The sequence below is a fragment of the Micromys minutus genome (assembly GCF_963924665.1).
Source record: "Micromys minutus genome assembly, chromosome: 3".
NCBI classification, from domain to species: domain Eukaryota; kingdom Metazoa; phylum Chordata; class Mammalia; order Rodentia; family Muridae; genus Micromys; species Micromys minutus.
Genome location: NC_137972.1, coordinates 51707361 through 51725026, shown reverse-complemented (window position 1 = coordinate 51725026; position 17666 = coordinate 51707361). Strand labels below are relative to the sequence as shown.

The 17666-nt window shown below is 38.9% G+C and overlaps 1 protein-coding gene across 8 annotated transcripts in view; it reads right to left on the bottom strand.

Moving 5' to 3' along the window:
* The window catches only part of MAGI1 (membrane associated guanylate kinase, WW and PDZ domain containing 1), a 565599-nt gene that overhangs the window by 73926 nt on the left and 474007 nt on the right, over positions 1-17666 (bottom strand). For all 8 annotated transcript variants that reach the window (XM_080914319.1, XM_080914320.1, XM_080914322.1 and 5 more), the window contains exons 7-10: positions 16344-16379; positions 7901-7958; positions 4697-4812; positions 1883-1975 (exon numbers count right to left, since the gene is read on the bottom strand). In XM_080914319.1, the coding sequence (XP_080770445.1) occupies positions 1883-1975; positions 4697-4812; positions 7901-7958; positions 16344-16379 (303 nt within the window). The remainder of the gene's footprint in view (positions 1-1882; positions 1976-4696; positions 4813-7900; positions 7959-16343; positions 16380-17666) is intronic.

Sequence of the window (17666 nt, the reverse complement as noted above, 5' to 3'; positions counted from 1 at the left end):
TGGAGGCTACACTGTGGGCTAGCTATAAGAATAATGGATTCCATAGAGAGTAAGTGGCCCTGGATGTTCTCAGCCCAGTGTCAGGTTCAACAGAACCTAAGAAGAAGGAAAAAAAAAAAGCCAAAAGGCTGGGAGTGTGGCTCAGTGGTTGAGCACTTGCCTGGAACATCAGGGACTCTGAGCAAAGCGATTCTTGCCTTTAAGGTCAGCACACAGGAGTAAACAGGAGAATCTCTTGTGACTTTGAGGCCAGCCTAGTCTAAACAACTTGTTTCAAATCCATCCAGAGCTACATAGTGAGAACGTGCCTCAAAACAAAACAAAGCAAACAAGATGGAGACTCTTGAGATGAAGCATATAGACAAATGGTACTTTAAGTACACGGTATGGCCAGGACGTGCACCTTTCAATCTTTAGCATATTTCACCTCTAAGACAATTCTTTTTAAGAACATGAGCTAGTGAACATATGTGTGTGTGAATGTGTGCATATAGACATACTGTTTCAATAATATTGTAATTTCATACATACCAAAGAATTTTAGCTGATTGGAAACTACCAACACACACACACACACACACACACACACAAAACTAGATTCATGCCCCTGTGAATTTAAAGAGTAATAAAGAAATTACTGTTAAATAACACAACATCATTGAACTCTAATTCCAACCGTTTAGTTCCATAAATGCCAAGTATAGGGTGGTGAAGAGCTACTGACAAGGATCACGAGGTCAGCAAAGAGGGGGAGGAAAAGGCAACTACACAGAGGGGAGAGCCTAAGAGTGACCGCTTGTGGTCCACAGACAGCGCGGCACAGCTCTCTCACTATGAGACTGGTGAATCTAGAGGACATAAGCCAAAGTCATTTCGTATTCTGAGAAATACTAAGGACACAATGATAATGGCGGTGTTAATTAACCTATTATAAGCTATAGTCTATCTTTAGAAAAGCCATTATCATAGGAAAATACATTTGTGTGCTCAAAGGTATTGACAATGATGTAATGACATCAAGTGCCAGAGACAATGTCCCACTAGGTACTTTTCCACTAATGTTCTGTAATTTTGTAGTACTATTCAATGGAAGGTTCAATTTTAATTTTCTTACTGGAAAAGAAAAAAAAAAAAAAAAAAAAAAAAAAACCTAACAAACAAGCATCCCTTGAAATACACCACCTCTCTTTTATCACTGAAGAGTATGAAGTCTGACTATATATACCAAGGCTCGGGACCACAGATCAGGAACAATCCTTTCTAAGGGGTCACACTTACGAATATATATATATATATATATATATATATATATATATATATATATATATATATATATATATATATATATATATACACACACACACACACACATATATGACCAATCTGAATGCTATAGGACGTACCAATGCAAACACAGCAAAAGAGAGGGACACTTAAGATATATATTACTCAAAAGCAGAATGATTCCTGAAATCTCAAAATACCTGACACTGATTTTTAAAAATACTGTGGTCTCTGAATCACTCATTCCTAACTGTGGGACGGTTCTGCTCCTCAGGGGGATCTGACAATGTCTGGGCACCTTTCTGATCATCATTGGTTACCAGTGGGAGGTGGGTATATCCTCCTGACATCATGTGGATAAATATCCCATAAGTAAGTTCTTAAGACATTCTTCTTTACAAAGAATTATCTAGCCAGAAGTGTCAACAGTGTTGAGACTTATGAGTTATAAGTCTTCGTTTTTTTAAATGAGACTTTAGAAATAGCAAGATACCTTGGTGCTTCATGCCAAGTCTGACAACTTGAATTTGGTTCCCGGGCCAAATTAACAGTGATACCCTAGAGCTAAAACTATGATGCAATCAAAAGCCCACATTACCCTGAAGTGGAGCTTCCCTGGCTGGCTCCGGATTGCTCAGGGGATGGGAAGGAGCAGCAGGAGGCACAACAGATGCGTGATCTTCTGTCCACTCTAGAAGAAAGAAAAGAAGCAGTTTCCTGACTTGTCTCTGAACAGCCAAGCTACTTACCCTCTTGGAGATAGTCAGACCAAAGAACCAATAGTAGGTGCTGTGGTGGTTTGGATATGTTTGGCCCAGGAAGTGGGACTATTAAGAGGTGTGGCCTTGTTGGAGGAAGTGTGTCATTATGGGGGTGGGTAAAGAGAACTTCCTTCTAGCCAACCGAGGATGCCAGTCTTCTCTTGGGTGCTTTCAAATCAAGATATAGAACTTTCAGCTATTTCTTTAGTACCATGTCTGCCTGGAAGCTGCTATGCTTCCTGCCATGATGATAATGGATTAAACCTCTAAAACTGTAAGCCAGCCCCAATGAAATACTGTCTTTTATAAGAACTGCCTTGCTCACGGTGTCTGTTCGTAACACTGGAAACCCTAACTAAGACGGTCTATGAACAAAGGAAGCAGCCAACTGACCTGTTCAGTTCGGAGAGATCTCTCTCTCTCATTTTAAAGAAATACGGCACAGCTGGAAAAATTCAACTTTATAGGGGTGGGTGGGTTGGTCTGCTGAGCCTACCTGTCTTACACGGTGAGTTAGATGAAGATACATGCCACTATTTTACTCAGGCACTAACTTCTGTTGTCTCTGAAACCCAAAGGGAAGCCACGGCCAGATCCCAGCAGGGCCTGCAGTGAGCGACCTTTAAAACATTGAAACACACCTCCCCTCACCTTTATACCCAGCTGTATGTACCCACAGCTTAGACCACATTTGCTGGGACTACTATCTTTAAAAATACCTTTAAAAGTTATCTTTAAATTAAAAAGGAAATGAAGGCAGAGAACTTTTTAGCTGACAAGTAGGAGCAGCAGGTAGTAAAACATGGTTTACCAGCTAAACTGGGCTCAATGGCTGCTTTTGTATAAGTACAAAGCATAACACTTTTCATTCATTCATTTATTTACCTACTTCTTTATTTGGATTTTTTTTTTTGAGCCAGAGTTTCTCTGTGTAGCTTCTATTGTCCTGGAACTTACTATGTAAACCATGCTGGCTTTTCACATTTTTAAAAAGTTAAAATTGAATATTTTTTATTAAATGAAAATAATGAGATTCAAATTAATGTTCATGAATAAAGTTTTATTGACACACAGAATTGCCTATATTTATATATTATCTGTATCTATTTTTATACTACACAGGTGAGTAGTGGTTACAAGAACTATGTATCATTAATGCTAAAATGTTTGTGATGTGGACATTTATAGAAACATTTGGCTACTCCTATAGTCTAAGGTCTATATTTGGTTACATTCAAGAGCTCAGTAGGGGGTTGGAGAGATGGCTCAGTGGTTAAGAGCACTGACTGCTCTTCCAGAGGTCCTGAGTTTAAATCCTAGAAACCACATCTCATCTGTAATGAGATCTGATGCCCTCTTCTGGTGTGTCTGAAGACAGCTACAGTGTACTTATATATAATAGATAAATAAATCTTAAAAAAAAGAAAAAAAGAGCTCAGTAGATATTTGGTGTGCTGCGGTCCTGAGTACAATTTCCAACGCCATACACATTTAAAATATGTAATATATAAATAGGTTAAATATATATTATATAATATATATAATGCTATGGGAACAAAAGTGTTATAGTTCATATTCACGTAACTGATATTATATTTAGATGGTATAAAGCCTATCATTAAAAATTATAAGGAAAAATTAGGAAAATCCTAAGTATTAATAGATGGATGGTTACATATTAGAAATATTCATTGAATAACACATCTTTTAGCCATTAAAATTATGAGTCAACTCATAAACCTTCAAGCAAGCTCAAGAAATAAAAAAAATGTAGCTCAAATGAAATATATTTATGCAGAAAATTATTCTTGTTTTTGATATTTGTGATTTTTATTTACCAGAAAAATTGTGCACAGTGAGGCCCTGAGAACGGGATGGGGCAAGCCCTGGAAGATTTAATGCTCCCCCCTCTTCCTGAGTTATTTTTATTTCTATCAAGAATATAAATTTGTTGTGAAGTTCAAGAAAAAAAGAAAAGAAAAGAAAACAAAAAACATTATGCTCAATCCTTACACACCAAGAAAACGTTGACTAATTCCGGGTTACATCCTGTTTTACATGTACTTTTTGCTCATTGTAAATAGTAAGACCTTAATGCAGAGTATCAAACCTTAAAAAAAAGAAAAAAAAAAAAAAAAAAAAAAAAGCCAAGCACTGACAAAAATGTATTTGTATGCATTTATGCAAAAATGTTTAAAATTTTTTCTTTTATCTTTGTTTTTTAAAATAAAGTTTAAAAAAATAATAAAATAAAATAAAGTTCAATTAAAAAAATATATAAATTTGTAACTTCCCAGAGGCACTCAGGACTATGAGCTCAGATCCTTCTGTGCAGGGTTTCTAATTCGAAAAAGGAGCCTAGTGCCCAGAAACTGCTTAAATGTTATCCCGGGATCACCATGCAAATGCTGCAGGGGCCCAAATTCCCTCACCCTCTGCAGGTTAAATTCCATCTAAAGCAAGGCAGGGGTCTGAGTGTTATGCAGGGGCGCCCCCTTCCGCAGTGTGCTGGGGTGTGCTGTTGGGGGCGGGGTGGCTAGAGGAGGAGAAAGTCTATCACTGAGGCCAGCTCTGACCACACGGGGGTGTCAGTGCCTAGGCTTTGCCCCACATCCCCAGCTTAGAGAAATGCCTCCAGCAAAGAAGCCAACCTTCTGGCTGCGGTGGCTGAGGCTGCTGCTGCTGCTGCTGCTGCTGCTGTTCAAGCTGTTTCTTCCTTTTGGCTTCTAGGACTGGGTTTTCATATTGCGTCTTCCTGTTGATGTGGCTGGGAAGAAAGGAAAGCAGTTTTCAGGGAGGAAATACTCATTCTAGCAGCAAAATGCCGAGAACGTTGATTCACTGGAATGGAGCACAGCAGAGGGTCTGCTGTGGATATGCAGACAGGAAGACATAAACGCAGTTCCCATTATGGCTGTGTATGTGCAGTAAGGCCTAGGTGTGGGCTGGAATGGATCTTATTAGAAATTCCTAGCAAATGTCCCAAGGCAAGTGGCATTCTTACTCACATAGCAGAAAGTCCCCGTTTACAGGGAATGTCCTTTGTGCTCTGGGTCTATCATGAAGTTAGATAAGGGACACTTGAACAGTGTATGACACTGTGACAGCTGACCTTGTAACTGAGATGGCCACCAAGTGACTGATAGACAGGCAATGCATAAAGGGTAGATGTGCTGAATGAGATGGGGCTTTGGGGCCGAATTTTCTCGGAGCAGCAACGAAAAAGACCTCACTATGCCATAAGCAACACCCAACTTGAAACTTAAATTTTATCTCTAAAGTTTCCATGCAATGTTTTTTCAACCAACAACTGACCTTGAGTACATAAACCACATAAGTGGGACACAATGGCATCTCATGGAGGGAAGGAAAGTACACCTCTGGGTCGTTCCCTTGGTCTGACACTTTAAAAAAAGATATCTGTATTTATTTTATGTATATAAGTAGCTGTCTTGAGATAAACTAGAAGAGGCATCAGATCCCATTACAGATGGTTGTGAGCCAATGTGTAAGGTTGCTGGGAATTGAACTCAGGACCTTTAGAAGAGCAGCCAGTGTTCTTAACCACTGAGCTATCTCTCCAGCCCTGGTCTGACATTATTAACTACCATGCTCACTCAGGTATAGCTGCTTTTAAATGAGAGGATTTTAGCCAGTGACTACCTGTATGTCATGTGAGAGAAGAGGTACTTAAATTCCCCCAAGAAGTACACTCTAAATTACTAAGAATTAAGATTTAACTGGAGCTGTGATATTATCTGTGGTTTACAATGGCAAAACTTTTGAATGGCTTTGTACAGCAAGGTATGTAGAAGCCTAAGAATAAAGTCAAAAGGACTCCACTAACATCTGTCAACTATGTTACCCCAGTGACCAAGAGGAAAGACCAAATTTATGGCCTATAGCCAATGATACACCAAAGATAGCCAATGTAAGTGAATTCAATGTGTTTAAAGTGACAAAGATCCAGACATTTTAGATGACTCTGTCACTAATAAGACCAGGGCAAGCACATGCGCGCGTGCGCGCACACACACACACACACACACACACACACACACACCCATCATCCACATGGGTGTTTTTGTGTGATGGCCTTATTTATTTTGTATTTATGCTAAGTATAAACACATGTATATATGGATGGTTTCACAAATACATATATGTATATATACACATGCCTTAAACCAAATCAACAGTTTATTAGAAGTCTGGGGGCACACCTACTATGTTATTATTTAAAACATTAAGTATCACTTTTAAAACTCAGACTTTTGTTTTTTAAAGAAGGGTTTATCAACTAGGGTGGACAGAATATCTTTAATTCTTATTAAAAGGATATTGGCCTCTTGGTTCCTTTAGACAATTAACCAAACCCACCACAGCTCTCAGGGACTAAAAGACCAACCAATGAGTTCACAAAGAGAGACCCATGGCCCTGGGTGCATATGTAGCAGAGGATAGCATTTTCTGAAATCAATGGGAAGAGAGGTCATTGGTCAGTGAAGGCTTGTTTTCCCTGTAGGGGAATGCCAAGGCACTAAGGTGAGAGAGGGTGGTTGGGAGAGGGGGGACAGGAATGTGGGAAAGGAAAAGCATTTGAAATGTTAAATGCAGAGAATTTCCAATTAAAAAAAAGAAAAAAGAAAAAAGAAAAAAGAAAGAAATTGACTACCACTAAAGTGGATCAGGCATGAGAAAAACACAGAAGTAGACCTAGTAAGTCAGGTCTTCCCACTTCCGGACCTGGTTTTTCCTCCGCTCAGTGGTACCCAGCTGCATCCTTTCTTACTAAATGCATAAGCTAGCTAAGTTCCAATGCAAGCCTGGCCTTGTCTGGCAGAAACCTCTCTGTTCATCAGTATAAAAGTTCTTCAGAGCTCACAAAGGAAATGTACTTTATGAGGGTCGATAGAAACGACTTTGCTTGTATCCGCTGAAATTTCTCCCTGTTCTGTAGAGGGAAGTCAGGACTTGTTCTGGTCAAGGGCACTCGCAATGCTGAGCTCCTGTAACTGCTTTACAGTAAGAGAGGTCATCTTACTGCGGCCTGGCATTTTTACATAATATGCTCCTATTATAGGGGCACGAGACAAGTGACTTTTATCGCCAGCAACACGAGAAAGAGAAAGGAGGCCTTTTATCTTCACTGTGGTAGGAAGGATAATGAAGATACACAATTCACACGTGTTTGCCTTGTTCAAAGCAACTGTTTCAGTTATCTCTCCTTTTCCTCAGATACTGGCGGTGTTTTCAGTATTCTTCCTCTTGGTTATTTTTAAAATTTTCTTTTAGCATCTTGCTAATCAATGGTTTTAGTACATGTCCAGTGCTAGAATAAAGTGATCACACTAAGGGTTGAGAATCCTGGGAGAGGCCAGGAGAGACAAAGAACAGGCCCTGCATCTCATCCCACTCACCCGTTTCCTTCCTTCTGTTGGCAAAATTTCACAAATTATTAAGATTTATTTAAGAATGGCAGAGTGACTAAGTAACTACTGTGCGGTTCAGACCTAGGCATAAGAGTGAGTAAGCCGCCCAGGCTGCTCTGCAAAAGCGCAGACTTTCTGTTGACTTTAACGGGCTCTCCTCTCACTGTCATGCACACTGGCCACATGTTCTGCACGCTGGGTCTTGTGATTCGGAAGCTAGCAAAGGCTACGTGTACTGACTTTCTTTCTGAGTTTCATCAGGTTCCATGAATATTTACTTATTCACTAAATTTTTCATATTCATTATCAAATTATTAAGAATATCATTTTGAACCTGGTAACAATACTAAGATGTGTTTTGTATAATGCACACAATGCCCCAGGCGTGCAAAAGCTGTATGTGGATTATCTGCGGGCACTTACTCTACATAGTAGACACCGTAGACAGGGTCTTCAATCTTTTCCCAGCCAGCAGGCAGCTCTGAAAAACAAGAGAACATGAACACAAGACCAGCTGATTCGGGAGCTCAGCAACTGAGTCAGTCAACGGAAAGAGATGCATCCAGGTATCTTGAACACAATTAAAACTGTGTATTGTAACAAAAAGAAGCGTGCTGAATTATCTTACTTTGTTCTGTGTACTTTCAACATGAAAAATGACTCTGCTATTTTACTTAAGCAAAATAAACAATAAAACGCAGTCCCAGCTGCCTTCATCATTAGCCACGCACCGAATTAGATTTTAATAGAAATATTTCAAACTTCCTTGAATACCCAGTTCTATCCTTGAATGTGTATAGTTTCCTCAATATGTTTCCAGACTATCTTGACATATATGAAAGAACACATAAAAATTACTCTTCATTTTCAACTCAGTGGTCTTACTTTGCTTTCCTTGAGAAAAAAATTAAACTTGCATCTTATTTGGTCCTTGTTCCTAATTAAGACATTACGGAGCGAATGTCACTTCATTCTTACATGTGCACCAGTTTGTCTTTGCAGAACTTTCCTTGTGGAAGGCAGTTCATGGCTGTGTGCAAATATTCTTTTGTGCGTCTTAGTGGGTGGCATACAGAGCAGGCTTCACCGTAGGCCAGGCTGGTCTCACATGTGCTCTGGTCTTCACTGCTGGAGCCCTGGGACTGCTAGCATGCATCCACATACCTCCCTACGTGCATCTCTCAAACGAGGGGGCAGAATGGCACCAGGCAAATAGTGAATTCCACCTGCTAAGGTCTCACACCAACGTCAGAAACTCATCTATTAACTAGGTTCCTGAGTTCTGTTAGGCGGATCTATTAAAAAAAAGTCCTGCTGCACCGAAGTGTTGTTCTTGCAGAAGGAGGCACCAAGCCTGTGTCTGTGTCACCAAGCAGTCCTTTCATGCAGGGCAACAATTACTCAACTGGATTTTTAAAGCTCTTGGATGTGTGTAGGTAAGGCAAGCCTGGGTAATGCTGTCCTCCACAGTGACTCATTATTCCTAGAAATCAGTAGTCAGAGAGCGTGAGCTGAATACCACAATACTAGAGACATTGCTTGCTTTGAACCAGCTTTAGTTTTCAATTCAAAGAATCATATAGTTATTACTTAATTTAACTTTGAGATGACAATACAACCACACCATTTCCCCTATCCCTTGCTTCCCTCTAAACACTCCTACACACCCCTTTGTTCTTTCAAATCCACAGCCTCTGTTTTTATTATTGTTATATGTACATATGTATATGTATATTCATGCATGTCCCTAAATATAAACTGTTCAATCTGTACAGTGTTATTTGTATGCATGTTTCCAGGGCTAGCCAGTTGGCAGTAAGTAACCAATTGGTGTGTTTTTCCCCAAGGAAGAGTATTTCTCCCACTAAAAGCATTCCTTAGTTCCCTATAGTAGTTTGTATAGAGCTGAGGCCTCATGGGTCAGAATGACTGTTTTCCTTGTTCAGCTCATCTTTAGGCAGCTCACTATGGTGAGACTTCAATGGGTGTAGCTTCTGACACTTCTAGGAAGCACAGTCTCATAGGATTCTTGACCCTCTGGCTCTTAGAATCTTTCTGCCCCTCTTCCACAATGTTCCCTGAGCCTTAGGTACAGGATTTGATTTACAGATGTGTCTATTGGGACTAGGGCCAACAATGAACGTTTTGATTGGTTGTGAATTTTTTGTAAATGTCTCCATCTGTTACAACAATTAGTTTCTTTGATGAGGAATGAGGATTTGGAGCAAGGAGCTCTAATGAGAGAGAGAGAGCACACATAACATTTGATTTTCTGGGTCTAGGTTACCTCACACAATGTGATCCTTACTAGTTTTGCCCATTTACCTGCAGAGTTCATGATCTGACTTTACCACTGATTCTGAATAGTATATCATAGTGTCTTTACACTACACTTTTATTATTAATTCATAGGGCATCTAGGTGGTTTCCAATTTTTACTTATTATGATAAATAGCAATGAATATGGCTGTGCCAGTATCTGTGGATTAAGATGCCATGAGGCCTTTGGGCGTATGCCAAAGAATGGTATAGGTAGGTCATAAGGTAGATGTGTTTTTAACTTTTTGGGAATTCTCTGCACTGGTTTCCATAGTGGCTATTCACACCAACAGTGAATAAGGATTCTTTTTTCCCCTGAAGCCCTCCAGCATTTCTTGTTAGTTCTTTGGTGAACAGTTGCCATTTTGACAGGGGTCAGATGACAGGTCAAAGCTGTATCAATTTGAATTTCCATTTGTTAGGTACGATGAACATTTTGGAGATATATCTTGGCCTTTACCCCCCTTCTTCTTTTGACATCTGTCTCTTTAGTCCTGGACCTTATTTTTGAATGGCCCATTTGTCTTTTTAGTTCTTCATATAGTCTGGATATTGTCTCTCAGATATGTATCTAGCAAACATTCTCTTCCTTTCTGTGGTTTTCTTCTTCACACAGCTGATTGTTTCGTTAGCTGTGTAAAACATTTTAGTTTTATGAAGTACCACTTGTCAATGGTTGGCTTTCTGGGGCAGATGGAGTCCTATTCAGAAAGCCCTTCACAGCTGCATCATATGGGGAGCTGCCTATATTCCCACTACCAGTGTCAGCCTTTCGGGTTTCATGTTTAGGTTTTGATCTATTTTGAGTTTGTTTCTTTGCAAGAAAATAGGTACACGTCTATTTCCATCCTTCTGAGTATGCACACACAGTTTTTCTTGTAGCATTTGATGGAAATATTTTCTTTTCTTCAGCTAAGGTTGTAGGTATCTTTGTCAATTACTAAGTGGCTGAAGTTATGTGTACGCATGCCTGGGTCTTCGATTTTCTTCATTTGGGCTACATGTCTACTTTTGTGCTAGTACCATGGTGCTGGAGTATATCTTCTGATGTGCTATGCTAATCTTCTAGCATTGTTCAGGATTATGTCGGCTATCTGAGGTCTGTTTTGTTTCCATATGAATTTTAAAATTTTTGTTGGGGTTGGAGAGATGGCTCAATGGTCAAGAGCAATAAATGCTCTTCCAGAGGTCCTGAGTTCAATTCCCAGCAACCACAAGGTGGCTTATAACCATCTGTAGTGAGATCTGATGCCCTCTTCTGGTGTGTCTGAAAACAGCTACAGTGTACTCATATACATAAAATAAAAATTTTAAAAATGTCTAAAAAGTTTTTTTTTTTTTTTTTTTTTTTTGGTTTCTATGTCTGTGAATAATGAGATGAAGATTTTCATTTTGATTGTATTGAACCTGAAAACAGCTTTTGGTAAAAGTTATTTTCACAATATTAAATCTACCAATTCATGAGCATGGACTATCCATTTTCTAGTATCTTTAACTAGAGGTTTAAACTTTTCAGTGTTGAGGAGGCCCTTTTCTTCCATGATCGGGCTTATCCTGAGATATTTCCTTTTCTTTGAGGTTATTGTGAATGAGAGTACGCCAATGATCTCATTCTCTGCATGTGTGTTGGTGATGATTTGATTTGTGTAAATTGATTCTATAGCCTGTCACATTGCTCATTTCACATTTCTAGAATTTTTCTGGCAAATTCGGGGGGTCCTAATGCATGGTGTTACACTGTCTGCAAACAGGGGTACGTTGACTTCTTCTTTACCTATGTGCATGCCTTTAATTCCCTCTTCTTTTCTTATGACTCCAGCTACTAAATGTTTTGTTCCTTTCCTGAGCTCAGTGGAACTATTTCAAGCTCTTTTCAGATTAGAATGATGCTGGAAGTGGGTTTTTCATAAACAGCCATTATTATTTTGAGGTAAGTTCCTTTTCATCTCACATTCTGTAGAATTTTTAGCATGATAGATGCTGGATTTTGTTAAAGGCTTTCTCTGCATCCATTAGTATGATCACATGACTTTTGTAGTTTATCACATTTTTTTTTGAATTGTGTATGTTTACCTCTCCCTGCATTTTTTTGCAAGTAGTTTATTGAACATATCTATGTTCAGAGATATTGGCCTATAATTTTCTTTGTTGTTGTTGTCTTTACCTGACTAAGGAAGAGTGACTGTAGATCTTTGAATGGGTGGTAGAATGCTGTGAATCCACCTGGCCCTATACACACACACACACACACACACACACACACACACACGCATGCATATATATATATATATATATATATATATATATATATATATATATATATATATATATATATATATAATTACTATCACAAGCTCCTCATTAGTTAAAGTTTTATTTAGTTTACTCACGTCTTCCTGGTTTAATTTTGGTGATTTGGCTGAATCTAGAAATTTATCCTTTTTTTTTAAGGTTTTCCAGCTTAACAGAATACAAATTTTTTTTGAATGTTCCCTTATAAATATTGTGGATTTCTTTTGTGTCTGTTGTAATGTTTTTCCTGCTTGCTTCTGAATCTGTTAACTTGGTTCCTCTCTTTTTCTTCTGGTTACTTTGGCCACTTGTCAATCAATTTTGTTTTATCTTCTCAAAGACCCAGCTCTTCCATATACTGATTCTTTGTACTGTTCCAATTTCATTAATGTTTGCTTTTATTATTGTTTGTTGATGCTGATTGGGTTTGAACTTTGGTTGCTTCTGTGTTTTCAAATTTTTCTGAATTGCTTGTCTAAGCCATTTATCTATGCTCTTCTTTTCTTTAATGCAGGCATGAGGAGCTAACTTTACCACTAGTACTGCTTTCAATGTGTCCCAGACGTTTGGTTGTGTTTTCATTTTCTCTTAGTTGAAGAATTTTTTTTTCTTTATTTCTTCTTTGATACAGTCATGTTTCAAAAATGAATTGTTGAATCTCCATGGGTTTGTGTACTTACTAGAGACTACTGTCCATTTTTAAATTTTATTGCCATTGCCTTGTGATCACATAGAATGTATGGACTGATTTCAATCTTTTTGATTTAGAAAGATGTTTAGTGTCTCAGGATATGGTATGTCTTAGAAAATGTTTTTGTAACTCTTCCGTGAGTTACTGAATAACGTGTATTAAGAAGACATTGGTGTTTAAGAAGAATATTCTGTAGAAAACCATTAAGTCCATTTGACGTGTGCTATCAATAAATTCTGATGTATATTATGTTGTGTGTATATATGTATGCATGTGTGTGTGTGTGTGTGTGTGTGTGTGTGTGTGTGTGTGTGTATGTATGTATGTATGTATGTCTGAGTGACCCATCTAGTGTAGAAACTGGGGTATTGAAATCACCTACTATTGCAAGACAGATGTTAATCTGTGTCTTTAAATCAAGTAAAACATTTTAAAAATAAAATTTGGTGTATGAATTTGGTGCATACATCTTTAGAATTGTAATGTTTTCTTTGTTAACTGTTACCTTGGTTAGGATGAAGTGTCTCTATTCTTTTGATTAGTTCTCCTTTCAAGATTGTAGTCTATAGAGTCAAATATTAGAATAACAACTGATTGTTTTCTGGTCCCGTTTGATTACTTTGGTCCGTCGTACTCTAAGGTGGTGTTTATCTTTAAAGCTAAGATGTGTTCCTTGAAGAGAACAGACAGTGTCTTACTCTCTCCATTTAGTTTTTGTCTTTTGATTGGAGATCGGAGGCCACTGATATGTAAAGCCATCAATTGAAATGTATGTTAACTGCAGTTGTCTTACTGCTGACTTTTGGTGGTATTGTATTCTCAGTGTTTTAATAATCATGGCTTTCTATGTTGTCTCACAGTGTCTCTGCTATGTTCATTCCTTTGTTCAACTGAAAACACTGCTTCCTGTATTTTCTTTAGGCTTGATTTGTTGGTTGTAAGCTTTTTTAAAAAAAACTGTCTATATCTTAGAAAAATTTTCTTGCAATTTCAGTTGAAGTGAGTAGTTTTGCTGGGTATGTTATTATAGGCCAGCAACCATAGCCTTTCAGGACTTGAAATGCATTGCTCCAGACTCTTCTGGCTTTCAAAGTTTCCATTGTGAAATGGGTTGTTCTTTTGAGGATTTTCACTTATATATGACTTGTGTTTTTTCTCTTGAAATTTTCAATACATTTTTGTTTGTTTTGTCTACAAAACATTTTAATTATGATATATTGTGGGGATTTTCAAATGTTGACAGTTTTGTCAGCAGAGGATTGTTACATGTTACCAACAATCAGTCAGAGTGTGATGGAGGTGTGCATGTGCACACAGACACATGCAAGCTTGTTCCCCAATGTTCAAATTCTGTTCAGATTTGGCTGCACATCCAGAGACACTGATTTTTATGGCATTTGCTACAGAGGTTATATCTGGAAACAAAAAGATAGGCCTCTCCTCTCTCTTTCCTTCCTTTTTTCTTTCCTCCCCCTTACTCTCTTTTGTAAAAGACACTTTGCAGGTTTTAAGATGTCTCTTGAGTTTAGGAGACATTAGTAGCATGATAAAAGATGGGTCCAACTTGCAAGTATTGATATAATGTGGAATGATGAACTTCAAATGCCTGGAAACCAGTTTACCCTTACCAAGCTAGAAATTGCTATTTAAATGAAAACGAAGCAGGGAAGGCTAAAATGCAAATCGATGCACAGTCATGAGGCAGAAGACGACGTGAGAGGGAAGGAGTGCTATGATTAACTGAACCAGATCTCCTATCAAAACCTAAAACTTAAAATAACTGACCTGATTATCTTCAAATAAAATGGTAGAAATAGGTACTTGATTTTCTTAATTTGGCAAACACGAACATAACCACTACTGTTTGCCTGTGGGCAGGTTACATACCAGGAACACAGAAGGAAGTGGATGAGCAATTACCTGTGCTTTGGTGGAAGTACAAAGAGGACACACAAAACTGCCCCTGCCCTGAACCTCTGTACTACCAACAACTTGACATTCTGGAGTTGAGGATGCCATCAGTTGGTATTTCTGAGTAGGGGGTGGGGGACTTTGTGTGATAGCTCAATTGGTAAGCATTTTATATATTAGCATGTATACAAACACACATACACAAATTAAACAATTCTGCAACAGATGAACCAATGCTATAAAATTTCTGAAATTTTTAAAGCTAAAACTTATTTTGAAATGAAAAGACAGATTTCTCACTTCCAATGTGGTAATTAGCTTAATAACATGAATTAGTCTCCCAATGCTTAAAATAGAAATAGGTCATCAATTTAAAAAAAGGAAGCTGTTTGTCCCAGAATTTGCCATTTAGTTTTGGAAAACTGAAAAAAGGTCAGAAAATATTTAACAGAGAAACTGATTGCATTATGTTTTAAGCAAACATTCATGAAGACACACTGCCTATGCCTATGACAGATGCTATGGGGATTTGAGAGAGCTGAGATCCTTCAGGCATAGCTCGGATGTTGAACTGGAACTTAGGGTCCACGTTAGCAATGTTGCTCTGTGAACTCTGCCTGGTTAACAAACATCTCTGAACACACCTTTCCCCTGCTTCACTTGAATGAGGATGCTTGTTATAAGAGAGAATCTTCCAAATGATGAAAAAAAGTAAGGCCAAATACTATAGTACAGCTGTAGTGAACCAATATTTTGTGTGTGTGTGTGTGTGTGTGTGTGTGTGTGTGTAGAAAAGCCAAAAGCAAATGAGAGCAGTAACAGTAACCACTCTAAAATACATCCACATTGTGAGGAGTTAAGACAATCATAAGATGCAAGCAGACGCAGTCATCTTGGGAGAGTCCACACACAGGGAAACAGGCAAGTATGGACGACTTTTCAATCAGACATGGCTTTCCCTGCAATTTACTGAAAATGCTTGTGCTTTTCCATCTGTTCTTCAGGGAAGCTTCAGGTGGACTGCAGCAAACTTCAGAAGTGTTCAAATCTCACGGTGAATACAGCAAAGGAAAGAAACAGCATTACAGACACGTGCAAATGACTCCTACACTAGAACAGCCAAGGTGGTCAAGAGCTGGTTCACACTGATACACGCTCAATACAGAAAATGTCACCGAACACTGCACCTGCTGCCCGAGTCACGGTCAGCAGCACACAGCCCGTGACGTAAACACAACACCACCGTTAGACTCATCAACCATGCAGCTCCTCTCTGGAATTATTTTATTCCACGTAGCACACAGATCATCATATTTGCCTCCTGAGTTTTTGTTTTACTAGGCCTGTTTACATTAATCATACAAACAACTCTGCACATACACACATAAAGCAATGAAGCAAAGACAGATTACATGAAAGTTCAAGGGTCTAGGCAAGTGTCCCTTCATTTTCTCCCCCAATTCTAAATTGAAGGACCACTCACTGGTAATTTACTCTTCTCAATCTGTCCCCACGGGTTCTCTGTAGTGTACATACAGCTCTGCCTGATTCCTGTCATCAGGCATGCTACCTTAAAGCAAGACAGGCTGAAGACTGACTGGAGAAAGGCAAACCCAAGGCAGAGAAGGGATTAGGCGGGTGGGAAGGCATTACCTAGTTCACTGTCCAGCTCCTCGGTGTGTACCCCTTCTTCTCCAAAGGAAGAGCAGGAATGAGACAGAAAAGAGAAAGACAAATTCAGACACCAGCACCAAGAGAGAAACTCCCTTAGAAAAACAGCAGCAAAAACATCATTACAGCGACCTTACCTGAGTTGTGGTTTGTTTTACTGGCTTTGGCTAGTAAACTCCTGACCTCAGTGTAAATCACAAAATGGTAAGAGCTGATATTGGCAAAATAATTAGACGGCTCATTTCCTTGCATGTCAAAATGTTATTTGATTGGTTGTAAAAGATGACAAATACCTTTGAGGTTTCCATGTTCTTAAGTGGGAAGTCACTTATTACAGACCGTATTTGCAGCAAACAAAGCTGTGAGACCTTTCAATATCGGTCCTTTAAATCCTTCAATAATCCTCTTATCGCAGAAGCAATTACACTCACAATTAGAGCATTACTTAATTTAAAAGTAAAGGGGTTAGAAAATGGAAAAGAGAGGTCAAACTGAAAAAGAAGATTGGATAATGCCCAGGGCCTTTCAAGAGGTGCAAGAAAGATCAACTATGTCACGTGACACACATCTAGGAAGCGCTGCCTGAAGGAGCATCGTGGCAGTGCTCACCGAGCTTCGTTTGCTTGTTGATTTGTACATAAGCTTTCTAAGCCAACGGTCCAGACACAGTCAAGTGAAAATGTGCTCGGCTATTTCAGCCAGCAAAACAAGTCAAAATTCTTTTCCTTTTCACCTCCTCTGGCTGTCAATAAAGTAAGTTGGTTATTAGTGAGATGAGAACATGGCACAGTACACAACATTTATCTTGTTGCTAAAATCTCCATAGCTACAGAGGGTAGGTGGCGGCTGCCTACCTGGAAGGAAGCTACAGGACCACAGAGGACAGGGGGTTCAAACCTTTTTCCCGTATACGCCAGTGCTCAGGGTACTCTGTAGACTGTTGGAGATTCTAGATATTAGTCAGCTGGTCCTGGGAGCGAGTTTGACCTCAAGACCCCGTTCTCTTCCTCCTGGTGGAGACTACAGACAGTCTGCCACGCTGAGCTGGCATGAGCAGTCAGTTTTGAATAACATTCTTTTTCTTAAATTATCAGATTTAAATAAAAAAGGTCTGTAATAAGTGATTTCCCACTTAAGAATATGGAAACCTCAAAGGCATTGCAAAATGCAAAAATGCCATTTAGATATTACCTAATGAGGTTCATGGGAGGGTTTGGCCATTTTCCCCCAAAAAGTATGTGCCAGGCACTGTGTTAGGCACCTGTTAAACTGGCACAAATACAATGACTCTTTTGTAAGAAAAGA